Raw genomic sequence first — 27,876 nt, forward strand, 5'->3', positions numbered from 1 at the left:
ACCCCATGGACTGTAGCCTGTCAGGCTCCTCCATCCATGGGATTTTCCAAGCTAGAATACTGGAGTGGGTTGCCATTTCCTTCTCCAGGAGATCTTCCCAGGTCTCACTCACACCAGGCAGACTCTTTACATCTGAGCCACCAGGGGGAATCACTTTAGCCTGTTACTGTTATGATTTCCATGCTCTTCCATTATCTTGTTTAAGAAGTTTCTCTTTGGCTTTAATCAAGACTTCTGAATTTTGACAATAGCTTTCACATTTGATAACATTTTAATATAATCATATGACTTTTCTCCTTTAAGTTATTTTAGCACTAAAGCTTTTTGTTTTAAGCTCTTACCAATTAACATAAAGATACTTCTTGGGATGGTAACACTTTAGAGCTAAGCATGGCCATAACCTTCAGCTCACTGACATCACAGAAATCAGTAGTGGCTTGAAGATTCACCTCAGTGGGGGTGGAAGTGAGGGCGGGTAGAGCACCAAAGACACAAAAAGATTCAGCTGAGAGAAGCCCCAGGTGGCTCTCACCTGCCTGCAGTTTGCAGGCTCCAGTGAAAGCAGAACACTCTCTGCATTTCCCCTTTGACCTTGATCTTTCCTTTGGCTGCTAAGAATACGCTTCTAAATCCCTTAGTCTTGCTATCCAAATCTCTGCTCTTAGAAAATCCACCCATTCTTTAAGGTTCAAATTAAATATCACTTCCTCCCAGTGAGTCTTCCCAGGGACCCTCCCCACCCCCAAACCCCTACTCCTTAAAGTCCCATCATTCTGTGTGCTGAATGTGCATTTTATTTCTCTCTGTGGCCCCAGGGTCTGGCAGAGTGCCCGGCATACAGTGGGTGCTCCAGAATTGCCCAGTGAAGGACTAAAGGAATGAGAGACGTCAGCCACCACTCCATCTCCACGGCCCTTCCCGCGCTGCCAGGGTCCTGCAGGGTGGACTCCGGCTCGGCAGAGGGCATCCCAGACCCCTCACCAACCCCGGAAGCCGGGCTGCCTGCCGTGGGAGGACTACACTTCCCAGCGATCCCAGGGAAAAGCGAAAACCCTTTGGCTTTGACAGCCACCACCACAAGTCTTTCCGCCTCCCCGGGCTGCCTGGGAGCTGGGAGCTGGGAGCTGGGATTATGGTGGCCTGAACAGTAAACGCAGCCGCAGGAGCCTGGAGCCCCTGACCCTTCCCCTGCCGCCACCCCGCCAGAAAGACCAAGGAAGCAGCCTCGGACCTGCCATGCCCGCCCCGCCCAGCCCCCCGGGGGGCCCGAGCCGGCCTCTCCCGGACCACCGCTGAGGCTGGACCACCAGCCAGATGTAGCCGGGCTACGGAGCCATCTCCTCCCCTCCTGTCTCTGAGGATCTCTCCTGCCCGATCCCCAGCTCCTGGCCCAGGGGCCGACCGAGGGGCCTGCAGGCTCTGGAGCCCTGATGCCTTCCTGCTCACTCTCCTGAGAAGCCACCTCTAGCACCCAGAGTTGGGGGCAGGCCCCAGGGACGGACGTGGGCCAAAGTGAGCCCAGAGTGCCCCAAGGCCAGGGCCCACCATGGCCCAAGCGCTGCCCTGGCTACTTCTGTGGATGGGCTCCGGGGTGCTGCCTGCCCACGGCTCCCAGCCCGGCATCCGGCTGCCCTTGCGAAGTGGGCTGGGGGGCGCCCCCCTGGGGCTGCGGCTGCCCCGGGAGACCGACGAGGAGTTCGAGGAGCCCGGCCGGAGGGGCAGCTTTGTGGAGATGGTGGACAACCTGAGGGGCAAGTCCGGCCAGGGCTACTACGTGGAGATGACCGTGGGCAGCCCCCCACAGACGGTAAGGTCGCCGGGTCAGCCCTACCCTCCCTCCTCATGAGCCGAGGAAGAGAGGCTGGGGGTGCAGCATGCGGGGGGCTCCTGCTAAAAGGGGCTGCATGGTGCGGGCTGGAGGGATCCCCTCCCAAACATGTCCTCTGGGATCATAGTGGCAGCAGTCAGCCCCAAAGCCCCACTCCCCACTTCCCTTCCCCTCACAGACTTTGACTGTCCTCCCCTCATTCCTAGTCTTATACACACGCCCCTCAGGAAGGATTTGGGGGCAAGAAAAACACGTAGATGAGGGAGGCCTGACCTGGGGAAGAGTCCAAACCATAGGGGCTGTGAACAGGTGTCAGCCCACACCATGCCTGAGTCTCCCCACCCCTTTGCTCTGGATCTTGGTCGCTCAATCTCAGCATCTAGGGTTCTGACCAAGGGATCCTGGCACGAGTTGGATCAGCCCTTTTCTCCCTCTGTCTGGGCGGCCGCAGGGCAGCGAAGCGAGGTTTCTTGTGACCTCCACTCTAGCCAGAAGCCGGGAGCTGAGTGTGGCCTTCCCCAGTCCCTCCTTCCTCCCCACCCCTTTGCAGCCTGCCCTCCAGCCCCTCCCCCACCCGATGCCTCCCTGAGCACTGGCCAGAGGGAACTGAACTGAGCCTGGGGAAAGGACAGATCATAAACTGCATAGAGAAAAGAAGCCAGAGCCCCCTTCTAAGCATGAGACTCTTTCCATGAGCTGATAGATGCTTGGGGGTTGCAGCGATGGAGAAAACACTGCCTGCCAGATCCCCATGCCCCATGCTTCCTGACAGTCCTCCAAGGCACCTCCTAGGTGGCCATGGAGGGTGCAACCTTTGCGCCTCTGCCCGGGTAGGAGTTGGCCACGAGCAGCCCTCCGCAGGGATGCTGTGGCTGACCTCGAGGAGCATTTGCTTCCTCGGTGGGGGAGCCTGGGCACGGGTAGCAGGATGGCTGAGTGTGTGCTGGTGAGTGTCACCTTGAATCTGAGCCTGCACATCTCTGAGGCACCCCCCTCCCCTGGATCTGTGTCTGGGAGGCTTGTCCTTGGGAGGGTCTGTGAAGGTGGGAGTGTGTCTATGGGCAGAGGGAACCGCTACACTCCCTGGACTTCTCAACAGCACTTACGCCAAATCTGGGGGAGAAGCGCACCCCACTCCCCAATTACTGGTTGGAAGTGAGCCTTCCAAGGTCCAGGCCACCCAGGCCTATCTCCCACTGCCCCCCACCAGCAGATCCAAGGCTCTGGGCTCCCCCACTTACCCCTCCTCTTGCCTGTGCACTATCAACAGACTTGAGTCAGTGAAAGGACAGAGCCTGAATCCAGGCCTCTAGCAGTCTGAGCCAACCAGAGGCCAGGTGTTGTGAGGGAACAGGAAGCTGTGGGACCTGGTTCCTACTCCTGTTTCTGCTACAGATGTGCCGTGCAAATTGGGCATAGATCCTGTGACATGGACACAGGACAGGCTGTGGGACCAACAAGAGCTTTGGGGTCAGACAGACCCAGAATGCCAGCTTCACAACCCACAGCCTTTCCTTTTCCCAGCTGTGTGGCCTTGGGAAAATTATATAACCTCTCGGAGCCTCTTGCTGTGTCTTTAAAACGGGTGATATGAGATCTCCTTTGCAAGGTGATAGGATTAACGGAGACTTTGTAGGTGAAAGCACCTAAGACAATGCACCTGGACACATACTTCACCTCCAGTAAATGCGAAATCACTTTCTTCTAACTTGCCTGGCCACTTCTACCTCTTCTGTGTTCTGCAAGGAAGCATAAAAACTTGAGTGTTCTGAGCCTCTACATTTTACATGTAGAACATGTAAATGGGGGGCCTATTAACCATACTTCCTTGGACCCTTGAGATAAAGTGTACACCCCCCCCAGCCCAGGAACTGACACAGAGCAATTTCCCAATGTGTCAGTTCCCTCCTCCTCCTTCCCAGGAGAAGGGGAAAGTGGGCTTAAAGTTCAAAACCAGCCCAAGGAGCCCGTGGCAGATGGGGCAACTCTGGGTTGTCTTACGGCTCCTAAGCCAAGGTCAGTCAGTCTGCACTCTTCGGTGACTTCAGTTCTCCCTCCAGCAGTCTGGGAGAAGGATGCCCTTTTTCCTGACCCTGGGGTTTTTAAGCACCAAATGAGAATGTGAAAGGCCCAGTGCCCTGAACAAGTACCAGTGAAACTTGGGGTGCACTGTCTGTGTGCCAGGGAATTAACTGCGGGGCTTGGGAGACTGATCCACAAAGAGACAGGAAATATATTTTCTGCCTCAAAGAGCTTTAGTGTGGAAGTGAAAATTTAAGTTCCTGGAGGAGGAAATGGCAACCCACTCCAGTATTCTTGCCTGGAGAATCCCATGGATGGCAAAGCCTGATGGGCTATGGTCCATAGAGTCACAAAAGTCAGACATGACTGAAGCAACTTTGCACCACACATCCATACCTAAGTCAGTATCTCAGGTTTGAAAATTACTGATCTGTAATACAGCTAGTGGATGCTGTAGGTGTTTTTTGCTTTTGTTTTTTTATTTAAATTTTTTCCATCTATACTCTTTTGAGGGAGGGGTTCTTTTCTTCACTTTATTTATTTACTTTAGCCGAATTATATGGCATGCGGGATGTTAGTTCCCCAACCAGGGATTGAACCCATGCCCACTGCAGTGGAAGTGTGGAGTCCTAACCACTGAACCACCAGGGAAATCCCTATAGATGTCCTGGAGGAGGTAAAAATCAGGCAAGGTCTCATGAAGATGTGCTTGAGCATTTGTGTGCATGGTCTTGAAGGATGGATAGGAGGGGCAAGGCCGTTTCAGTGAAGAAAGGTCCCCCCGAACTGTGTGCTTCACTTGTATATCCACTTCTTCCCACCATCTCCCCCTGAGACCAACTGAGGACACAGTGAATGAGAGAATGAGTTATGTGTGTTTGGGTTTATGCATGTTTGTTCAGGAGACAGTGAGAAACCTAGGCCGGACTTTGGTCTGCTAAAGTGAGGGGAAAATTGAATTTGTGCAGCAGAATGACAAAAGAAGCAATCTTTTAGAAAGAGACATCTGAATTTTAGAAAGAATGGGACTGAGGGATGCAGGTAGCAGGAGGCCCTATCACAAAGGTCCAAGTGTGGAGGGCTGTGACAAGGATGGCGTGAGGCTGTAAGCAGGGGAAGTGGGAGGGAGACCAGGCTGCAAGGAACGGTGTGAGGCAGATAGACCAGACTTGGTAACACTGGTGTGAGGGTGAGGAAGAAGGTGTCAAAGACGATTTCAAGATTCCCATCTGGGATGAATTAGAAAATGACAAGACCATTTGTGAGAAAGTTGGCAGCAGGGGATGGTTTAAGAGTGCGGATATACAAATATATCCTTGTATTTATGGTTACAGTTTATAAAAGTTTTAAAATAAACTCTATATAGATTGTTTTGTTCTTTCCAGTAATTCCTGCATTATATAAAAGGTCTTAACCATTTGAAGATTCTAGCAGAAGAAATGGGGACTGAAAAATAACTGGCCAGTTGGCTGGTCAATAAACTGGACCCTGTCTCACCCTTGACTTCCCTCTCAGCCTTGCGTGTGTGCTGTGCCAAGTCGCTTCAGTCGTGTCCAACTCTTTGCAGCCTGTGGACTGCAACTCGCCAGGCTCCTCTGTCCATGGGATTCTCCAGGCAAGAATATGGAGTGGGTGGTCATGCCCTCCTCCAGGGGGTCTTTCCAACTGAGGGATTGAACCCAGGTCTCCTGAACTACAGGCAGAATCTTTACCATCTGAGCCATCGGGAAAGCCCTCAGCTGAGAATGGGGATCTGGATACCAGGAGAGAAGTTGGGACTGGACAGGAAGATTTGAGGATCACCTGCAGAGATAGCTATGGAAGTCAAATTAGCAGACTTATTCTTTGAGAGAATGGAGAGAGAACAGAGAAATGATTAGGGGAAGAATATTGGGTACAGAGGTCAACAGAGCAAAGTTGTGATAAGGATGCTGTGAGGCTGACTGGGGGTTGGGCTTCATTCTAGAGGCAGCAGAGAGATGGTCTAGTGAATTTTGGTTCCAGGAAAACAGTTCCAGGCTGGAGGATAACTTGGATGGTCTAGAGTTTAAGAAGAGGATCTCAATTAGGACACATGGGTCTGAAAGAAGATGTGAAAGAGGAGAGGTCTTCAGAGAGATGGCATCACCTGTCAGGTCAACAGGGTGTTCCGTGCCCCTGGTAGGGGAGAGGGAAGAGAGGTCCACTTCCTTTGAACTTCTCTGACTGTGTTTGTGTCAGGATAGACAACAAAAGGAACAAGCTTTCAAAGCACAATGTGCTTCCCTGGTGGCTTAGCAGTAAACAATCTGCTTGTAATGCAGGAAATGTGGGAGACACAGTTCGATCCCTGGGTAGGGAGGATCCCCTGAGGAGAAAGAGGCAACCCACTCCAGTATGCTTGTCTGGAAAATCCCATGAACAGAGGAGCCTGGCAGGCTATAGTCCATGAAGTTGCAAGAGAGTCAGACACGACTGAGCAATTGAGCACGTTTAAAGCACAGTACAGTTTACCAAAATTCCATGTTTATTATTCTGCTTTCATTACACAGGCAAGGTATTAGCATGTCCCTTTTGGGGAAGAGGAAACTGAGGCTCAGAGAGATTAAATGGTTTGCTCCAAGTTATGCAGTTATGGAAGAACAGAGCTGGATTCAAATCCTGATCTTTGGATTCCAAGTCTACATACTTGGCTCTTTCCAGCACTCTATAGTCTGGGACATGTTGGTTGACTTTGAGATGCCAGTGGACAATTCTTGTGGATGCAACCAGCTGAGAATGAAAGTCAAAGTGAAAATGTCACTCAGTCATTTCTGACTCTTTGTGACTCCATGGACTGTAGCCCACCAGTCTCCTCTGTCCATGGGATTCTCCAGGCAAGAATACTGGAGTGAGTTGCCATTCCCTTCTCCAGGGGGTCTTTCCAACTGAGGGATTGAACCCAGGTCTCCTGAACTACAGGCAGAATCTTTACCATCTGAGCCATCGGGAAAGCCCTCAGCTGAGAATGGGGATCTGGATACCAGGAGAGAAGTTGGGACTGGACAGGAAGATTTGAGGATCACCTGCAGAGATAGCTATGGAAGTCAAATTAGCAGACTTATTCTTTGAGAGAATGGAGAGAGAACAGAGAAATGATTAGGGGAAGAATATTGGGTACAGAGGTCAACAGAGCAAAGAAAAGTAATCAGAAAAATAGAAAACTACAAGTGGGACTTCCCTAATGGTCCAGTGACTAAGACTCCGTGCTCCCAATGCAGGGGGCCCATTTTCGATCACTGTCAGGGAACTAGGTCCCACATGCCGCAATGAAGACTGAAGATCCCGAGTGTTGCAAAGACCAGCATAGCCAAATAAATATTTTTTAAAAGAAATAAAACTATAAAGATTCAGGATCTCAAAACCCATGAAGTGGCTTCCCTGGTGGTCCAGTGGCTAAGACTCTATGCTCCCAATGCAGGGCGCCAGGGTTCGATCCCTGGTGAAGGAACTAGGTCCCACATGCTGCAACTAAGACCCAGTGCAGACAAATAAATATTTTTTTTAAAAATCAAAAAACCATGAAGACATAAAGTAGTTTTCCTGACCCCCTCCCTAGAATGATTTTCAAACTGTGATTTGTGGGATTCTGTAACAGGACCTCAAGGAAGAGGGAGAGGTTAGAAGACAGGTAAGCAGGCAGACTCTGGATCTTCCACCTTTCCACTCACCAGGCGCCCCCTCCCCTGTCCCACCTGCCTCCAAGTCTCCCAGCATAGGTCAGTTTTGTTTTTAAACAGTGGAATTCCAGGTTTGGTTGATTGGCCTGCATATTGAGTTTCGGTAATTAAAAGGTTGAAAACCTTTGAACTCAAAGAACCACCCTCTAAGTTAGACAACCCTGAAGCCCAACAACCCCAGACAGGGCTGGCCTCAGTACTGGGAGGCAACTTCTAGATTGGGGTTTAGGCTTCAGCTGTACATAAGACTCTGCTAGGACTCTCAGGCTGTCTTTTCACCCCTGTCCCCTCCTTCACCTCCCCAGGTTTGGAAGGAAAGAGTTCAGAGCTGGGAGTGGGGGGCACTGAGAAAGACTGTGTCCTCTCACTAAGGTAGGCAGTCAGGAGCCCTTCTTGGGTATCTCTGGTAAAGAGCTAAGCAGAAAACTGTGGTTAAAAATCCAGGAAGAGAAACATCCCGCAGGAAAGCTTCCTCCCTGACAACTAACTTCTCTGTTGGGAGCCACCTGGCTTGGGGGCCTGGGCAGGGGGCAGTTCTGGAAACAGACCACGTTCCTGGTCCTAGACTTCCCTGGGCTTCCCCTGGCAGGAAGGGCCCAGTGGCTACCCTGTCTGCTGATCACTGTAACCCCACCACATACAGGCTGGACTTCTCGGTCGGCCTCTCAGGGTGGGTGAACGCTACCAATTGTTCGACTCCAGCACCTTTGGAGTTTTCCCCAGATAGCCCAAGGCCTGAACCCTGGTGTCTCCTTATGGCTCAAGCAAACAGACCTATGTAGGGACCACAACTGGGCACCATGGGGGAAAGTGGGTAAATGCCAGAGATCAGCTTCATTCTCACCCGACAGACTCAGAGATGATTACAGCCCCTGCAAGCTGTGGATGGGATGAGGTTAGACAACAGGAAGAACACACCCTCTGACAATAAGCAGGCAGCAGTGGCTGTGTACCCTCAGAGCAGGGCTTCCTAAGTGGGTTCCGTGGAGACTGAAGGTGCTAAAGAGACACTTCGAGGCAAGGAGGGGATGGAGTTACGGGAAGTAAAACCTCTCTTTCAAGCACAGCATTTCTGCTTTTTTCTCTTTGATACATTGTAATACTGCATGAGATTGGAAAAAGCTTCTGTTGCTTAAAAAAAAAAAATTGAAAACCATTGTCTTAGATCTGTTGTTTCAGAATAGTAGGCATGTATATTTTTTTGACCATTTACATCTATCATTGCATTTGAATAGGAAGCACTGATAAATATTAGTTGAGCTGGGTTTGAGCCTGGGGGAAACGGAGCAGCCTGTCTAAAGTGGGAAGGGTACCCTTGATAGGGTTTGGGGTGACCTGGCCTCCTTGGGATTCCTTTGAAAAAAAAGAAAAAACAGCCCAGGACCAAGGAGTCTGCTTACTCCCAGGTATCGATTGCCAGCTTCAGCCTGGAGACCGAAGTGGAAGCAGAGGATGTCTGGAAAAGGAGTCCATTTCTAAAGGGTCAGCTGACTTGGTCAAGGTGGGAAGCGCCTGGATGGGACAAAATTGCCGGACTCAGTTTGAGGCAGGAGCTGTGTGCTGCGCTGGCCCTCTGCCATGCCCAGCTGCTGACTTGCTCCTTGTGCCCTTCCTTGCCTCTCTCTCTCAGCCGTGGGCAAACTCAGGTCTGGGGATATCCACTTAGGGAAGCAGGTGAAGCTGACTCAGAAGCCTCTGGGACCAGCAAGTCCTGAAGTCACTCCAATTGCTCTAAGAACCTGGGTGTCTACTCTGTCAGTTTCAGTGGTGGGCATCCACTGTCATCATCACCATACACCGTTTCCGACTGGAACTCACCCCTGAAAGAACCCTAGGGCTGAGAACTAAGAGCAAGAATCTACAGTTACAGAAACCTGCAGCAAATGAGGCAACTATGGTTACAATTACAGTTTAAGAAAAATCGTTACAGAGCACCTACTGAGGGCTAGATAAGAACTAGATAATAAGCTCAGAAATGTGCTCCCTGCCCTTGTGGAGCTTGCCATGTGTGGGACACACAGACATTGAATGAATGGTTTCAAGTTGGATGAGGGGGTAGACGAAGCGGCACAAGTGTTCTTGAGGACCTGTGAGAGTCCAGGCTGGGCTGGGGCGTCAGGGCAAGACCTTTGGGGAAAAGGACGTTTAAATGGTGACTTGGAAGTTGAGCAGAAGTTTGACAAAACAGGGAGAGAACATTTCAGGCAAAGGGACAGGTGACGGATGGTTGTGCTACTGTGAAACTTGAGAAGCATGATGAGAGTGGGGGAAAGAGACAAGAGATGGTATTTGGAGTTGACCTATGAGTGGTTAGGTGCCCCCGAAGTCCAGGATCTCAGGATTTAATTCAGGAAGTTTTTTTCTTTATCAGTTATCTGATGCAGTGTAACAAAGTAAAACAAGAATCATCGTCTCTCAGGATTCTGTGGGTTGGTTGTGGTTCTCTGGAAGGGCTTACCTGGGCTCCTCATGTGGCTGGTGGGTTATTTGGGGGTCAGGTGAAGCTGGGTCGGCTGGACCTCCTTCTCCATGAAGTCTTTCAACTTCAAGGAGGCAAGACAGAGCCTCCTCACACACAATTTCAGGGCCACACCCCAGGAGGCCAGTGCCCTCCCCACCCAGTGCACACACACTTATACCTCTGCTTTCCTCCTTTGTTGATGTCCCACTGGTCAAATCAAGTAACGTGGCCAAGTCTGGCATCAAAGTTACAGGGGATCACACAAGGGCATGGACACAGCGGGTGTGATTCACTAGTGAAACAATCTGCCTTTCCTTTCCAAATGAGAGAGATAGGAATGTCAAGGAGACAAAAGAGCAGACTTTCACGGATGGGCAGAACCAAGCTTTGTGGCTTGTGTGTGTGGTCAGTCACTTCAGTCATGTCTGACTGTGCAACCCTATAGACTGTAGCCCACCAGACTCCTCTGTCCATGGGATTCTCCAGACAAGAGTCTCCACAGAAGAATACTGGAGTGGATTGTCATGCCCTCCTCCAGGGGAACTTCCTGTTGCAGGGATTGAACCCATGTCCCTTATGTCTCCTGCATTGGCAGGTGGGCTCTTCACCACGTAGTGACACCTGGGAAGGCTTGTGTGCAACAGGGGTCAAATCCTTACTTACCCTTGATCTCAGTTTTCTCCTTTGTGAAATGGAAGAAAGGCTCCTATATCTCAACCAAGAAGCTTGTGATATGAGAATATAAGAGCTCTTCCCCATAAACTGAGGCCGACATAGAAGGAAACAGACTTTCCTTTGGCAGAAAGAATCAGAGTTACAGCCCCCTCTCAGGGGTATGCAAAAGTGGTAAGACCCTAACACAGGCTGCCAAGAAAAGTTGTGTTTGTTTGGCCAAAACAATAACTCCTAATAACTGGAGAACTCTCAGAATGAGAACAAGCTCCCTTCTGTCCAGGCAAATAGACAGATGACTCCTGAAAGTTCTTTCCATCCAGAAGAATGGAAGCAACTCCCATCTGCTAGTGAGAGCAGGGGCCAAGACAGGTGGGATTTGGGGGACAAGGAGTTTACCCTGAACTCACCGGCTGCGTGCCTGTCTCATCATCCAAGACCTACTGCTGCAAACCCCTCTAGGGGAGTCTTGCCAGTAGAGAAGAGTGGGCAGGTGTGCTGGTCCCTGTGGGGCTTGTTAGCACTTCCCTGTGAAGCTACCAGCCCTCAAAGGCCCCCAGGGACATGCTTGTTTGTTAAGTGATTGGCATTGACCTAGTCCTGACCCCACGCTGCAGCCCTCTGGGCATCTCAAGGCCAGAGCTACAGAGACTTCTGAGTTGACCTGGCTCCAAGGGATGAGAAAGACGTTAAGATGATTCAAGGACTCCAGGCTGCTGGTCAAACCAGTGGACCTGGTGAGAGGAAGGCAGGTCTGAGCTAAAGCCACATCTATAATCTAAAAACACCCACAGTTCAGGAGCCACTGAGAGATCCCTCCCTTACCCTGAAAATAGGGTAGATTAGCTCTTTTCCTTTTTTCCTCTAACCATTCATTAATTCAAGGAATACTTATGAGAATTCCCCTGGTGGTTCAGTGGCTGACTCTGCACTCCCAATGCAGGAGACCTGGGTTTGATCCTTGGTCAGGGAACTAGATCCCGCATGCCACAACTAAGACCCAGCACAGCCAATAAATAAATAAGATATACGTATTGCCAAGCACTGTGGTATCCACTGGGGACACAATGGACATTAAAAAAAAAAAAAAAATTAGATACAAGGAAAGGTGAGATTCAGTGGCAAGTCCTATGGAAGCGTCTTCACAAGAGAATATGACCTGGTCTTTCTCCCTGAGGAAGTCCTTTCTGAACTCAGACTGAAGGATGATGAGTAGACAGAACTACAAGTGGAAAGGAGGATGGTCTACGTAGAGTGAATGACCCATGCAACCATCTTTGGGGAGGGACCATGACTGATTGGAGGACCTGAAATGAGGCCAGTGTGACTGGTGGGCAGAGGACTTGGGGAAGTATGGGACAAGCTAGGCTGGCTACAAGTAGGCAGGGTTGGACCATGAACGGCTCTATGTGAAACATTAAAGCTTTAAATCTTTATTATAATAGCAAAAGGAAAACATGGCGAGGGGGGCGGGTTGACTTGGTCACATCTACACTCTGGAAAGAACATCTAGCCACAGTACAGAAACAAGTTGGCGAGATCAGGGGTGGATATACCAAGACCAGTTGAGAAGCTATTGTAATATTCTAGGATGAGATGATGAGAGCTCTGCCAGGGGTGGCAAAAAGAGTTGGCAAGAAGAGAATACTTTCAGAGGCCTTTAAGTTTAACTGGACAGGACTCGTTGATGCCTTGGATAGAGATGTGAAGAGGAAGGTGTTAGGATGTCTCTGAAGTTGCTGACTTACGGAACAGATGGATGGTGACTAACAGAGCAAACTTTGGAGAAAAGACAGATGGGCAGGACCAGGTAAGGTCAACTCTGGCCATGCTAAATTTGAGGTGTCTTTGAGGCAGTTCAACAAAGAGGAAGAACCTAGAGCTGTAAGTTCAGGAGTCAGAGGGATATAGATGGTAATTGCAGCTGCTGCCATGGGCGAGATGGCCTGGGGACAGAGCAGAGTGGAAGAGGAAGCGGACCAAGCCCAAGTCTTGAAGTGAGCCTGCAGAGTAGACAGAAGATCCATCAGAGAGGTGGGAGGAAAGTATGCAACAGGGTGACAGGGATGAGTGTTTCCAGGGGGGAGGGGTCCTTCTCTGGTGGTCCAGTGGCTAAGGCTCCAATCTCCCAATGCAGGGGGCCCAGGCTCGATCCCCATTTGGGGAACTAGATCCCACATGCCGCAACCAAGACTGGCACAGTCAAATAAAAAATAACTATTAAGAAGGGAGGGGTCAGCAGCATTGAATGTTCTGGAGAAGTCAAGTGAGATGACGATTGATTTGAAAACAGTCTTTTGTTATTTGGTGACGTGAAATCCTTGGTAACCGTAGTAAGGGCTGTGCTAGAGCGGAGGAAGGGATAGAGGCGAGACTCAGTTTGAGGATGGGCTGCAGAATGAGTAGGAGGTGGAGAAATGAAAGACAGCTTGTCCGATAACTTTGGTTGTGAAGGGAGAGGAGAGAGAGGGTGACTGGAGGCGGGTGTGAGAGTAAAGTTTTTTTTTTTTAATGAAGGGACAAGCATTTATAAATGCCAATAGGAAGAATCGACGATTTGGGGGTGGGGGTGGGGTGGCATGAGAGTCAAATCCTCCTGAGCTAGGAGGAGGGTCCACTGAGAGGTAGGACACGGCACAGCAAGGACAGGTGGGAATGATAGTCGTGGGGGATGGGGGGGGTCCATCTGGAGGCCCCCATTTGGTGAAATAAAAGGGGAGGGCATCAGCTAAGATCTGGCTGCATGTAAACCCTCCCCTTTCAGGCTCCCCAGGGGACTCATGATAGAGATGTGGGAAGGACCGGACCAAAATCACTTCTCTCAGAAGCAGGATCACAGTGCAAAGGGCAAACTGGCAGAAGGATATTTGCTCGGGAGGAAATGGCAACTGTTTATTTTGGTTTCCCCTTTTTTTGTGGAGGGTGCAGAGGGGGAGGCAGAGAGAACAGCGGGAGAGGCAGAGAGAGCAGCAGGAGCCTGAATTCCTGGTGTGGGGGGTTGTTAGAGGGATGGGGAAGTAGTGGAGGGGGTCTTGCCTCCCTGGGCAGAGCAGGGAGACCTTCCTCAGGTAGGAGAAAGGCTGGGACTGAAAGGGCACCAGGAGAGACGGGGTGGGGGTGGGGGCGGCTCCGGGCTAGAAAAGGAGGGACCTGCAGAGAGGGCTCTTCTCCCTACAGGACAGAGAGGAGGAGTGGGGAGGCCTGAAGCCCCCAGATAAGGCTGCCATTCCAGGGTCAAGGGTGGTCGGATTCCCCTAGGGCCGGCCAGGTGCCCATACTCACCCCAACCCCCCGCCCAGCCACGGGCACCAGCGTGTGGAGGAGACCCTCTTTCTTTGGGGTCCAGTGGTAACAGGGATCCCTGTAAACCTGAGGCCAGCCCCTGGGGTGGGGACCAGAGTCCTGGCAGGTGGGGGAGGGCATCCTGAGGAGTGGGTGGATGAAGCAGCCTTTTTAATCATTAACCTGGTTGATTGAAATCTGAACTGCTGTGCCTCCCGCTTTATTGATTCTCTCTGAAAGTGCAGCATCTGGGGCTGGTGGCTGCTAAGAGACCAGAGAGAGGGACAAGGGGAGAGGAAGGGGCTGGGGAAGAAAGGGGAGCCGGGCCAGGAGTGGGGGCTGGGAATGGGGGAGGAGGTGGGGTCCGAGGGCTGGGCAAGTGGGCGCTGGGGGAGGTGTAGTCAGCAGAGCCCCAGAGGACCACTGAGAGCAGGAAGGAGTCAAAGAACCAGATGGTGGGGGAAACACAGTGACCTGCCCAGGGTGACAAGGTTAGAGCCTGCACCACAGCCAAGGTCAACTGACTTCACTGCACTGAGGAGAAGCGATACAGAAATGGAGGGCCCCAAGGTCAGGGGAGAAGCTGAGGTGAAGGACACAGTAAGTCGGCAAGAGAGGATTCACTTGACAGATCACTGTGCTCCTGAGGACCAGGGCCTTTCCTTTTTGCCTGTGAGGATGGAGGAGGCATCAAAAAATGGCTGACCGCCTGAGGAGGGGTCGGGCCACCTCAGGAGGAAGAAGGACGAGGTAGAAGAGAAAAAGGAGCCGCACAGCGAGCAATAGCAGGATGACAGCTGTCTGTCTTCACTGAGCCAACACCAGGGCTTCATACGGGGCTCCTGGCTCCCCACTACCTCTGACAGTGGGACTCCTACGTCTGGATCACCTCTGAGACAGAGGGGAGTCCTTCGTGAGGAGCTCCATTCTGGCAGGCAGGGTCAGAAACATGTGGTCTCCCTGTGCCATCCTGGTACCCACAGCGCCCCTGGCCAGTCCCAGCTCCGAGAATAGCTGGTCTCTGAGCCAGGAGGGGGATGAGCCAGGCTGCCTGCTGGTGACGTGCCCCCTAGAACCAGAGGTGAGGGGAAGGGGCGAGCTCTGCAGATAGGCTGGGCCAAAACCCAGGGTGAGGAAGGGCATCTGATAGCAGAAACAGGGATGGAAACACGCACGCGCCAGCGCCGTGGCTCTGATAACACAGAAAACATTCCAGTTCTCAGACACAAGACTTCTGAGGCCGTGCGGAGGCTATCACAGGATGCCTCTGTGTCTGTGGTCCTGGTACTAACAGGGGCCAGTCTGTCCAGTCCTGCATCTGGGAGCTTCACCCTGGACACTCCAAAGGGAGACCACGTGGCCGGGGTGGGAGGCGAGTACAGGACAGAGCAACGAAGGGAGTGAGTCCAGGCCTCCTGTCCTAACATCTTTCTTTCCCTTCTCTCTGACAGCTCAACATCCTGGTGGACACAGGCAGCAGTAACTTTGCAGTAGGGGCCGCCCCCCACCCTTTCCTGCACCGCTACTACCAGAGGCAGCTGTGAGTACCAGGGAGAGCAAGCGGGGAGGGCCCTTTCCCAAAGACCCGGGGCCAAGGAGCGTCTGGGCAGGGAGGAGCTGCAGGGAGAAGGACCAGCTCCCCAGACAGTGACCCAGTGACAGGAGGGAGAGGGGGAGTAGAAAGGCTGGGTGGAAGGGGAAGGTAAGGGACGGCCAGGACACGCTTCAGTTCTGAGACAGGGCAACTTCCTGGGGGAGGGAGGGAGGAGAGCAGCCCCAAAACTCAACAGTACAATCTCGGGGTCCCCTGTCTCTCTGCCTTAACTGCAAGGCACAGGGGCTCCATCCCACAGACCTCAGTGGCTCTTGTTTTCTGACACCCATCTAAGTCGAGGCTGAGCACGCTGCAGCGACAGCTCCCTTTGCTGTGTCCTCACCTGGCACAGTGCAAGGAAGCGAAGGACAAGCCTTCCACAATCCCACTGCCTGACCTGGTTATCAGGGACTGAAAGCTAAATGCTTCCCTGTGCATCCCCAGAGTTGCAGCTGGACTTGACTAACGTGTGGGAGTGACAGTAGAAGTGGGCTTTTAAGGTATGAGGGGCAGTGAAGGGTGACCTGGGAGCCCCTTTAACAGAAGAGCAGGAAGAGGTGTATCTGTGTGTGAAAACATGTGAGCGGAGGCTGACATCCCATCCCTGGACTTGTAGGCAGATGCCAACGCTGCCTCCTCAGGGCCCTCCCCTTTAACTTTCCAACCTCAAGAAAGCAGTCAGGGAAGGGGGCGTGGTCAGGATGAGGGAAAGAGCCTTCATTCCGAATGTGTCCCCTCGCTGCCCCATCACTCACACACCAGCCCCGGTTGGTGTGATCCCACACAGGCGGGGAGACACATGGTGATGAGCATGTTTCCTACAAGGGCTGTGCCTTGCCTACCCACCCTGCTGAGGTGCCTGTGCAAACCCTGTCCTTGGACGAACTTGCTGAAGAGACTTCACCCTCACCCTGCCTGGTACTTTCTCTACCACTCAGATGGTACCACCAGGTCCCAAGGCAGCAAGAATCAACGGCGCCTTTTCTTTAGGAGCGAGATAAGGTCGGGGGGTGAGAGGTGGGAGATGCTTGCTAGCTGTCCCTTCTGCAGCAGCAGGCACAATACACAAAGCCTAGGCTTGTTCTGGCAGGGCCTGAGCTCCAGATATAGGAATATGAGCTGTGGACACAGGACAGTGAGACCCAAGCAAGGTCACTTGACATTATGTTCTGAGTGAATCATCTACGGATGCTCTGTGGAGCAGAATGACAGCAGGGTGGAGATACCTGGGATGAGATTAGGCACCAGGGAGTAGGTAGGATGCCGGATCCCTGTACTGGTTGTGGTTATGCACCCACAGATCTCTGCCTCCTTTGCACAGGTCCAGCACGTACCGGGACCTCCGGAAGGGCGTATATGTGCCCTACACCCAGGGCAAGTGGGAGGGGGAGCTGGGCACCGACCTGGTGAGCATCCCCCACGGCCCCAATGTCACCGTGCGTGCCAACATTGCTGCCATCACGGAATCAGACAAGTTCTTCATCAATGGCTCCAACTGGGAGGGCATCCTGGGGCTAGCCTACGCGGAGATCGCCCGGGTGAGAGGAACAAGGCACTCTGTCTGCATGCTGCACAGGGATGGAGTTGGAGGAGAGGAGGGGTGGGAGGGAACTGAATAAGGGAGGGAAACAAATCAGCTTAAAGAATTGCTTGACAAATGGACAGGGTGGCAGTCTGAATTTCATCCATACAGGGGGCTGAACTATGCTGACAGGTAGAGGAACAGGCTGTTTTTTCTATTGACTCTCAGATCTTTAAGACTAAGAGGCCCCCATAACTCAGACAGGTTAAGCCGATGGGAATCAATGATCCTGTAGATATTTTCTGTGTGCACTGCCAGTATGTCTTGCTGTCCCTCTCACCACCAAATCTCAGTACCTTAAGATGGTCTTTCCCCAGGAACATCCTCCCAAGTTTTGCTTTTGCTCCCCCACCCTGTTCCTCTTTCCACTGGGGCCCTCTGAGCCAGGACTCACTCCTTGTCTCTTTCTGCCACAGCCCGATGACTCCCTGGAGCCGTTCTTTGACTCCCTGGTGAAGCAGACCCACGTGCCCAATCTCTTCTCCCTGCAGCTCTGCGGCGCTGGCTTCCCCCTCAACCAGTCGGAAGCGCTGGCCTCAGTTGGAGGGAGTATGGTGAGTAGGTCCTAGGAGAGAGGAGTCCCCCTGCTTCCCACCCTCTGAGGCTCCACCACAGCCTTGGGCTCCATTACTGAGAATCAAGAGAAACCTCTGTATAGTCCCCACCTCCACTTTTCTTCTTCCACCCTTGTCTTCTCTGCATTATTCCAGAAAGGATTTGAGGCACCTATGGTAAACTTGGAAAGGAGGAAAGAGGATTAGGAAAATTTCAAAGGAAGTGGAAATAAGGCCTCTCAAATCAAGACGATTCAGTCTGATGATCAGAAGGCAGAGATGTAAGGAGTTTAAAAATCTATTTATTAATTAATTAGGACAACTGGTGAATGATTCTCTATCTCCAACAAGCAGAGAAAATAAAACTTGTAATAGAAGCAAGTTATCATTCACTCCACATTTATTGTGCCAGTTTAGGTTTAAATAACTTTATATCAAGGGTTGTGTGATTCTGAAACAAGTAATTAAAAATCCTGGAAAGCCTCCTCCCCTGAACACATCCTTGATACACTGAAAAAGTATTGATCGCTTTAGGACGGGGTCTGATTAGATGCAGGAAAATGAGAAAGTGGATGTGCAGAGGGCTTTGCCCCGCCGCTCCCCCCAACCCCGAAACGGCCGCTCCTACTGCTGGCACTCTGGGTGACTTGCTGTCCTTCTGTGTCGGCTCACGGGTACTGCCTTTTTTTCCCCTAGATCATTGGGGGTATCGACCACTCACTGTACACGGGCAGCCTCTGGTACACTCCCATCAGGCGGGAGTGGTATTATGAGGTGATCATTGTCCGGGTGGAGATCAATGGACAGGATCTGAAAATGGACTGCAAGGAGGTAACAAAACCCAGGGGGAAGCAGGGAGAGGTAAGGGGGAGGAACAGAGCCTGAGGCCGGACCCTGAGTTATGAGGCTGGGATGGTGCCGTAGAGGGGCAGGACCTGCAGGAGGGCTGGGGGCTGAGCGCGGGACTGCCAGGAGCCTAACGGTCACAGCAGGGCCAGAGGTTTGGGGCTAGGCACTGGCGGTGCCCTTCCCCAGGGCCCACGTGGCTTAATGTCTGGTAAGGAAAAAGCACGTCTTGCTCTGTGGCCCTGGGCAAGTCATCCAAGAGGCAGAGTTACAGGATGTGGTAGAAGGTTCTGGCTTCAGAGTCAGAGAGCCTTGGTTTCTAGCTCTGTTCTAGCTACATGCCCTCAGGCAAGTTACTATTCTGTGTTTCAGTTTTCTTATCTGCAAAATGGAAGTAAAAACAGCTTTTCCAAAGATTGTGGTGAAAACAGAGAAAATGAATAAAGTGTTTATCCCAGTGCTTGACACAGGGCAGGACTCAGCAGTTGAACTATTTGGGCATTCCTTACCTAGATTCTTAATGTACGTTAAGTTAGAACAGATACAAATGTATTATGAAAAGTTAAAAGTATTATACAAGATTTTTTTTTATTTTCAAGATTTGGAGAATGTCTACCCATCCAAGAAAATACGAGTTAACGTTTACTGACTGCTTCCTATGTGCTGGGCACAATTCTCAGCACTTCAAATATATTAATTTATTTAATGCTTATAATAACTCTTTGAGGTAGGTACTATTACTCTCCTCATGTTACAGATGAGGAAACTGAGGCACAGATGTTCAGTAACTTGCCCAAAGAGATCCACCAAAGAAGTGGCAAAGCCAGGATGCCAACCCAGGAAGGACCCCCAGCAGTCAGACTCACCCCTCCGATTCTGGCCAACACCTGGCATCACAAAGCCTTCTGATGTGCTAACCTCTCTTCTCCTCTCAGTACAACTATGACAAGAGCATCGTGGACAGTGGCACCACCAACCTTCGTTTACCCAAGAAAGTGTTCGAAGCCGCTGTCAAATCCATCAAGGCAGCCTCCTCGGTTAGTGGGACTAAGGACAGGGATACAAGAGATGACACTGTCATGGGAAGTCACAAGGGCACAGTCCTCCACAAGAGCCAAGATGCCTACGCTCAGACCCCTCTACTTAGATCACTTAAAAGGGGTTCTCTGCTATGGGCCTCAGTCTGTTGGCACACAGTCTCCCTGGTCAGTTTTAGCCTTCACTCTTGCTCTCTTCCTCTAGTCCTTGGGTTTTGGCTTAGCATCCCTCGGTTTAGATATTTCACAGAAAAGCACGTACAGGGCCCAGTAAGTGTGATCTGAAAATAGGAGGGGCGAAGTGGTCTCATTGTTATCCCTTTCTTGCCAACACAGACGGAGAAGTTCCCAGATGGTTTCTGGCTAGGGGAGCAGCTGGTGTGCTGGCAAGCAGGCACCACCCCGTGGAACATTTTCCCAGTCATCTCACTCTACCTAATGGGTGAGGTCACCAACCAGTCCTTCCGCATCACCATCCTTCCACAGGTATGTCCCTAGCCTCAATCAGTGGGATCCCAGGACAAGAACAAAGTGTATACTAAGAGATGGTGAGCAGGCCTGGCTTCCTGGAACTTGGAAGACAGAACAGATGAGGGCCCAGTGGGAAAGGGATCTGGGGAAACCAAACCTGTGGAGCTCAGGGCTGGCAAAGGAAAACACAGCCTAAGGGCGTCAACACCAAGAAGGCAGAGATGGGGTGGAAGAGAGGAAAATACGAACTCTTACTCTGTGACTGCTTATCCTTAGCAATACCTGCGGCCAGTGGAAGATGTGGCCACCTCCCAAGACGACTGTTACAAGTTCGCCATTTCACAGTCATCCACCGGCACTGTCATGGGCGCGGTCATCATGGAGGGCTTCTACGTTGTCTTTGATCGGGCCCGGAAACGAATTGGCTTTGCTGTCAGTGCTTGCCATGGTGAGAGCACCAGGGATAAGGGTGTGGGGTCAGTCTATTCTCCCTGTCCAGCGGTGAGGGCACCAGACCCCTGTCAGTCTGGGAGGGAGGTACCTCAAGTCAGAGTCCACACATTGTGTAAAAGCTAGTGTCAGTGCTTGTGCTTCCCTTGTGGTCGCTTGGCATGGTGACCCCTGCCTGGACTGGCAACCTCTGTTGGAGACTCGGAGCAGTAACACTTGCTTTGGCACCCTGGAAACCTCTAGATCCACAGGCAGCAGGCTGGGCCAGTGGTGACCCTGTCAGCTGCCATATGCCAGAGTTGAACACGACTAGCAGGGGCTTGCCACTGAATTTCAGCAGGAGCACGAGTTTACTAGGTATACATGGGGCTGGCCTTTTGGCCAACTTAGAATGACTGGATTTGAGGTATCATTCCTATTGGACAGGTAGACAGGAAAGGGTTGCTGCCCCCAATGACCTGGAGAAGGGAGAGCCGGGCCTCCACTAGCAATGGCTGGCTGTCCTGCGCCTAAGTATCACCCAGAAAGGAGATTCTACAGCCTCCTCGAGGGCTGGTTGCAAGGCCTGTCCCAGGAAGCTCATTTTGCTGTGTAATCCTAGCTGCTCTGTGACTCACATACGCCCTTTCCCCAGTGCACGATGAGTTCAGGACAGCGGCGGTGGAAGGCCCTTTCGTCACCCCCGACATGGAAGACTGTGGCTACAACATCCCACAGACGGATGAGTCGACCCTCATGACCATAGCCTACGTCATGGCCGCCATCTGTGCTCTCTTCATGCTGCCCCTCTGCCTGATGGTGTGCCAGTGGCGCTGCCTCCGCTGCCTGCGCCATCAGCACGACGACTTTGCTGATGACATCTCCCTGCTGAAGTGAGGAGGCCTGCAGGCAGGAGAGAGAGATACCCCCAAACCACATCTGGTGGTTCACTTTCGTCACAAGGAGGAGACACGGACGGTACCTGTGGCCAGGGCACCTCAAGAGCCTCGCCCACCCACAAATGCCTCTCTCTTGACAGAGAAGAAGGAAACGCTGGCAAGGTGGGTTGCAGGGACTGCACCTGTAGGAACCAGGACAGGGAAGAAAGAAGTACTCTGCCAGCGGGAATCCTCTTGGTCACCTCAAACTTGAGTTGGGAAATCCTGCTGCTTGAAACTTCAGCCCTGAACCTTTGACCACCATCCCTTTATAGAGTCTCCAACCCAAAGTACTCTCCTTTTCTTACTTCTGGAAGTAAGTTGACCCCCCACAGGTATCTCTGCAGTACCCTGGCAGAGCAAGGGCCAATCTTGTTTCCCTGCTGGCCAGTCAGCGGGAGTGGATGGATGCACAGTTTGCTATTTGTTTTAGAGATAGGGACTGTATAGACAAACCTAACCTTGGTGCAAAGACTGCCTCTTGAATTAAAAAATAATTAAAACACAATTTGTACAAATAATTTGTACAAATGGGGATGGCTGGATGAGGAGAAAGAGAGGGAGTGCAAAGACAGAGAACAGCTGGGATCAATGCTAGGCAAGGTTAGAAAGTGACTGCTTGCCAGTCCCAGTTTTAGACAGCATCTCCAAGACAGAACCCGCCTTCTAAGATGGGTGTTGCTTCCCAGTGTCTTCTTTTCTGTGGTTGCAGCCTGACCAAAAGTGCGATGGGAAAAAGAGCTTCTCAAGCCAAAAAGCTCTTTTTAGCTCTCTTAAAGGAAAAGTGTCCACTAAAAAGTTCCATCTGACAAATGAGTTTCTACCTTATTAATTCCTTGTCCCTACCTGAACCCTCTAGTCTACATGTGATAGGCAGCACTGAAAAATCCTCAACCCCAGGAGTCCCAGATGCCCTGTGGGAAATCAGCCGGAAGAGAGCAAATACAATAGGGCTGCACTTTGTCTTCCTGGCTGCCTGTTCACCCCCCAAGCCCCATTCCTCCAGAGCTTCGCAGCTAAGGTGCTAAGAGCAGATAGGAGTTCTCTCCTCTCTAGTCCTTGAAAGCAGAATCCTGGAGATTCATTCAACAGGTACAGAGTTGATGCTCTGTACCCCTGCCTGGATTTCTATTCAGCTATAAGTGGTAATAAGATTTTGACATAATCAGAGCAGCTTCATTGCCTTCTCACCCTCTCAAGGGTGCCCTCATTTATTTGGCTAAAGCAACCCACAGTGGCACTAGTATTATGCCAAGAGTGTCAGGAACGCAGGGCTTTCTGGCTCCAGCAGCATCACCTTCAGGATCAAGGCTGCGTGGAAAAAGAATGGCAGCCCCCAGGCTTTCTGATTCCCTTCACCACAAGAGTCCCTTGATGGAGGCCATCCTTTGCCCCATCCTGCTCTTTCCTTCCCACTCCTCACACGACTTGGGCACCCAGGCTGGTTCTTGGGCTAGGCAGTGGGGACCAAGTTCAATTCCTCCCTATCAGTTCTAAGCCAGTCGACTAGATCAGTGTTAGTGGAAAGAGCTGATTTCTCTGACTGTTCCACTGGATCCTATTCCTATCCGGTCAACACTGCTTCCAGGTGTGGGACCTGCAGAGAGTGGAAATACCTGCAGAAGAGGCAGAGGGAAACACAAGGAGGGCCTCGGGAGATCCTGGCCTCAGTCAGCTGCCCACAAGCCATAAACCAATAAAACAAGAATACTGAGTCACAGTTTTTATCCGAGTCCTCTTCATTCCCACTGCACTTGATGCTGCTCTGACTGGCTGGGAACACCCCATGACCAGAGAGACTGACAGGAAGATTGGAGACTGTCCACTTCCGGTTCCGAACTTACTGTGTAAATAAACTTCCAGAACTGCTTCTATGAAATGAAAATGCCACGTTCTGCTTTATAATTTTTGACCCATGTTGGGGAAAACTGGCTTTCCCCAACTCTTTCCAGGGCATAAAACTCAACCCCTTCATTAGTAAGACGCATTGTCTGATTTTTTTTTCTTTTAAAAGAGAAAACTTGTACTTATTTTTCTTTTCACAGTTTCTTCCTTTCTTACCCTGAAACCATGAACTCTGAAGTGTAAAAAAAATCTTGACCACAGCTTTTTGCTTGTAAAAATATGTATGATATATTTCTATTTTTAAATCTATGCCAGAAAAATGACTGTGCCATCTCCACTCACTCCATCAGGGGCCTTCCCCATGGGTCTGTATGGCTTGTACCAATGCAGGCCAGGGGACAGAGGGAAAAGGGAGAACAACGGTGGCCAAAACCCAAGTGATGCTTTTGGATGGATCCTGAACAAGAAAGAGCAGAGAGTGAAGGGGCCCGGCGCCATGCACACCTTCCACCACACTGTCCCCCTGTGGCGCTGGCTTTCCAGGGGCTTTCACTAGGAAGCAGTTAAGCCCCCCACCCCCTCCTTTTTTCTCTTTACTCCTTTGGTGTCAAGGATTTGTGGAAAAGAAACAGAATGCTCTTTATACCCATTTCTAATTTCTAAATTTTCATGGGATATTGAAACATACAGCGAGTGGCCCAAAGGCTGCTGCAAAGTTGAGGGGAGATAAAATTTGAAGATTACAAGATAAAAAATGAATCCCTCCCCCAAGTGAAAAAAACAAAGGAACTGGTCTTCCACGTTGCCACCTTCCCTGTTCATGATAGCTACCAAACGGGAGACATTAATATGTCATGAACCAAAGAAAGTGGGTCATCTGACCTCTACAGTGGGGAGTGTTCAGGCCATTTCAATCACCCTACAAGATGCCAAGGAGATCCCGGGAAATCCAGCTCCTTATACTGATGCCAGTCAGTAGACCTGGGCAAGTGAGACAAGAGAGGAGAAAGAGTATGTTCACGACCTGACAGGCCAGGGTGAAAGACAAAGTAGGAAGAGTCACATAAACACAGAGGAGAGAATTATTTGCTCTGACAGGAAAAGTCTTTGCTACCCTCATAAGTGCTGCCAGTGCCAGTAAGCATTTCCAGGTCCAAGAATGGGAAAAAGTCAGCTGTTGGTAATATAATAATATCCTTTCCCTGGAGCTAAGTTTTTATTAATGCTTAATTTTTACTTGGGCTTTCCTGGTAGCTCAGCTGGTACAGAATCCGCCTGCAATGCAGGAGACCTTGGTTCAATTCCTGTGTCGGGAAGATCCCCTGGAGGAGGGATAGGCTACCCACTCCAGTATTCTTGGACTTCCCTGGTATTCTGAGCTGAGCCAGTAATCTTGGCTCAGCTGGTAAAGAATTCGCCTGAAGTCATTTCCTTTAAGAGTAAAGATAAAAGGATAGGAGAAGATTCAAAGCTCTAATAGAAACTCTGCTTTCCCAAGTATAAACCTAGGAACTGGAAGTGCTCAGTAAAGAGGTGGAAAAATGACTCAGTTCCAACTAGATATCCACAGAACAAATGACTTATAAACTTGAAATCTAACCTCCCTTCTTCATATTACTTTGGTCTCCATTTTCTCCCTGACAGGACACATGTCCCCATAGCTTTCTGGCTTCAAAAATTCAAACCTATATCCCATGATCAATCTGGAAGTAATTTTGCACAGACATCTCCTCACCCCAGTGCCTGCCTGGAACTCACTCAAGGTCACCAAACAACTTGGTTGTGAACCAACTGCCTTAACCTTCAGGGGGAAGAGGGAATAGCTAGACCAGGACACCGGAAGTGAAGGGGAAGAGGTGAGGACTTCACAAGCTTGGTCTGTGAGAGCCTGACCAGAAGCCAAGGCAGTGGTGGAAACAGAGGGTGTGGCCCAGAGCAGACCTGTGGGCTGTGCTAGTTTCTAAAGAGATGACTACCCAGGAGGCAGAGTGGACAGAAGTCTGTGGGAGGCGTGGGGGCAATGGGACCTGGTTACACTATTATTCTTGGACTGTGAATTTTGCTGATGTAAAACAGACTATCTTGTAAACCTAATGTCATGTACAAATAATGAGTGTTAATACAGTAAAACATTCAAAATGAAAAGTCAAACTGTCAGGGTTACATCTTGTTTTCCTCAATCACTCTCATCTTCTCCATTTGGAGGAGAGGGGCTGGACAGCACTGAGGCTTCCGGAGGCTTTCAGTGAGCAAGGCATCTGGCTGAACAGCAGGTGAGCACCAGGGTTCAAATCTGCATACATGAGCCTTAAGAAAATGGACTAGAGGCTGAGCCAAACCAAAGCAGGGTGACCGCAGAGCAAGAGTAGCTTCCTAGCTGGTTTTTACATGTATCTGAAAACAGCCCTAGGCAGGAATATCGTAATTTCAAGGCCAAATGAAACATCACCTTACCTACAATCTGCTTCCCCCAGAGGAACTGCAAGGTGAGGGGGACAGACCATTTCTGCATAATATACATACTTTCATTTACGAACATTTGAATACAGACTTTCTATACACACATTACCTATATAATAAAAATGTACATGGCATGAGTATATGTCACTGTATAAATATAGAGTTTTAGAAATCTGGAACCCGCGCATCCTGTTCACATCAGTTTCTCCTCTTCATCCTCCCCAGTCAGGTCCGTCATTTAAGAGTTGGACAAAAGGGACAAGTGTCATTTGTGTTGGTCTGGGCCCAGAATTTGATACACTGGAAAGAAAGAAAGACATACCTCAGGTTGATCTGGAAAGATGGAGAGGAGTGGAAAGAGTGTGATTAAGGTTTTCAAAAGATGTACGGAATGCTAACTAAGTCAGAAAAGCTCACAGGGGGACCTGAAGGGCTGGCTTTTACCTCCAGGAGAGTCTTCAGAGCAGGTGAACCTGACTTTTTTACAGGAAACACTAAAAACCAGCTCATAATAGTGTGACGCTGCTTTCTGTTGACTGACTAGGCTTGCTTCTTCTTACAATCCATTTAGGCTCAGATGAGCTTCCATCTTCTAATATGCATTGCCCTCAAATCTTATTCAGGGTTTTCCCTTCCTAAGAATTTAGATGTATATTTAGTTTCTACCTCTTAGAAAAACAAAATGAACAAAACAAAATAGTAAAAAGGAAATCATCCCGGGTGCTAAGAGACTTAACTCTGTCTGGTAACATAATAAGAGATAGGAATAACTTGTCAGTTTGTGAAGATAATCTGTAACAGGTGAGTCTTCAAACTATTTTATTAATGGAGTTACTTATTTCATATTCAGGTTCCCTATCCCATTCCTGTCACCTAAGCAAAATTTCTTGGCAATGGTACATCTGAAACAATGACTAGAACATACATCTTTTTGTCAATTTTCCAAGACAGTGACTCTCAGTGTTCTAGTATGAACTGTTTATCCAGTCCAGTCCCCTCCAGGGAATGGGGTAGAAGGAAGCTGAGAGAGCCTAGCTGCCGGTATTCTGAACTCTGCTGATGTTTTAAGCCACGATTTACTGAAAACCTTATGTTTAGATATTAATGATGAGCATCAACACTGTAAAAGATTCAAGAAAATTAAGATGATCACAGCTATCAAAAATGAAGAGCGGAAAAAGAGGGAGGGCTGCAGCACCCACCTCCTTGTGCAGCACGTGGGTACACGCCATCGGATGCAGCTCACTGGGCTGGACGAGTTTCTGGCACATTAGACACAATTTACAGGTGGCTGGAGCCTGCACAGCAGAGAAGGGACCGTCAAAAGAGGGAGGAACCTCTGGGTCTCCTTGCCTTTTATGCCCATGATTCCATACAATTTCCACATAGCAAAAAGATTTTACACCAAAGAAAGAAAAGTTCAAATACAGAGTACTTGCATTTTCCCAGCCGGGGCTACCAACAACCCAGCTGAGGAGATAATGGTTTCTTCCTGCACTCTACCTATAAATCCACTCCCTCCTCGCCACCCCCAGCTTTTCCAACGTCACAGTTTTCAAACAAAAGAGCCTTACATGTGAAGACCTCCCAGGATATGAAACTTGGGCAGAAGGCAAGAACATTGGGGTACTGATTTGGGCCAGTGGAGCAGGGTACAGGGCCCGGATCCGACCAAGTGGCTGTGGGCAGAAACGTTGTCACAGTGAGGGAGGAACGTCTGAGTAACAGGGCATTAACAAAAGGAAATCATTTATTTCTCAGCCCAGCAAAGGAAGAAAGCAGGCCAGATACCCCTGGCTGCAATGCTGCTTCTCATCCCCAATTTTTCTGAAATCTGCCTCTTGCCTCAACATCTCAACAGGTCTGAGTTCCCCCAGGCAGCTCCTCTTACCTGAGCACTGGCCGCCACCCGCTCGTGCTCTGCCAGTCGCGCAGCTACCAGCTGGATCAGCTCCTCCATGGTCAGACCTGCCATGGTCGTGCGTGCTGTCTTGATTTGCTGAAGAATGTTGGTCATCTGGGCCCTAAGAAAGAGAGATGTTGAGGCGGAGAAATTTTGTGCTACCCTCATGGGGAATATCTATGAAACCTCTCCTATTTTAACCCATAAATATTTCTCTGGAAAACACTTTTTAAATTAATCCTTAAAGATACTTA

General features: G+C 50.3%; 2 protein-coding genes across 8 annotated transcripts in view; one reads left to right on the top strand and one right to left on the bottom strand.

The window, feature by feature from the left end:
• Positions 1 to 1,062: 1,062 nt before the first annotated feature.
• On the top strand, positions 1,063 to 23,395 carry BACE1 (beta-secretase 1). 2 transcript variants are annotated; one of them, XM_065946222.1, is made up of 9 exons: positions 1,063 to 1,807; positions 15,415 to 15,503; positions 16,858 to 17,095; positions 17,556 to 17,693; positions 18,390 to 18,524; positions 19,475 to 19,576; positions 19,913 to 20,062; positions 20,324 to 20,495; positions 21,132 to 23,395. In XM_065946222.1, exons 1-9 carry the CDS (start codon positions 1,547 to 1,549, stop codon positions 21,371 to 21,373), a joined length of 1,527 nt encoding a protein of 508 aa, XP_065802294.1. In that variant the 5' UTR covers positions 1,063 to 1,546; the 3' UTR covers positions 21,374 to 23,395. The 2 variants fall into 2 exon arrangements, with proteins under 2 accessions (XP_065802294.1, XP_065802295.1); XM_065946223.1 differs by having other exon boundaries at positions 1,064 to 1,807; positions 16,879 to 17,095.
• A 2,367-nt stretch (positions 23,396 to 25,762) lies between these two features.
• Positions 25,763 to 27,876, bottom strand: part of RNF214 (ring finger protein 214) — a 44,926-nt gene continuing 42,812 nt past the window's right edge. For 5 of the 6 annotated variants that reach the window (XM_065946221.1, XM_065946220.1, XM_065946215.1 and 2 more), the window contains 4 exons: positions 27,611 to 27,743; positions 27,294 to 27,398; positions 26,922 to 27,017; positions 25,763 to 26,019 (listed from right to left, as the gene is read on the bottom strand). In XM_065946221.1, coding sequence (XP_065802293.1) covers positions 25,954 to 26,019; positions 26,922 to 27,017; positions 27,294 to 27,398; positions 27,611 to 27,743 — 400 coding nt within the window. In that variant the 3' untranslated portion in view covers positions 25,763 to 25,953. The remainder of the gene's footprint in view (positions 26,020 to 26,921; positions 27,018 to 27,293; positions 27,399 to 27,610; positions 27,744 to 27,876) is intronic. The other variant, XM_065946219.1, reaches the window with a different exon arrangement.

Source organism: Muntiacus reevesi, chromosome 9, assembly GCF_963930625.1.
Source record: "Muntiacus reevesi chromosome 9, mMunRee1.1, whole genome shotgun sequence".
Taxonomy (NCBI): domain Eukaryota; kingdom Metazoa; phylum Chordata; class Mammalia; order Artiodactyla; family Cervidae; genus Muntiacus; species Muntiacus reevesi.

Excerpts from the sequence above, each read along its gene's own strand:
- BACE1 (XM_065946222.1), top strand. The coding sequence starts at position 1,547 with ATGGCCCAAGCGCTGCCCTGGCTACTTCTGTGGATGGGCTCCGGGGTG. Across the intron at positions 20,063-20,323 it reads GCATCACCATCCTTCCACAG|CAATACCTGCGGCCAGTGGA; the intron begins GTATGTCCCTAG and ends GCTTATCCTTAG. Across the intron at positions 20,496-21,131 it reads TGCTGTCAGTGCTTGCCATG|TGCACGATGAGTTCAGGACA; the intron begins GTGAGAGCACCA and ends CCCTTTCCCCAG.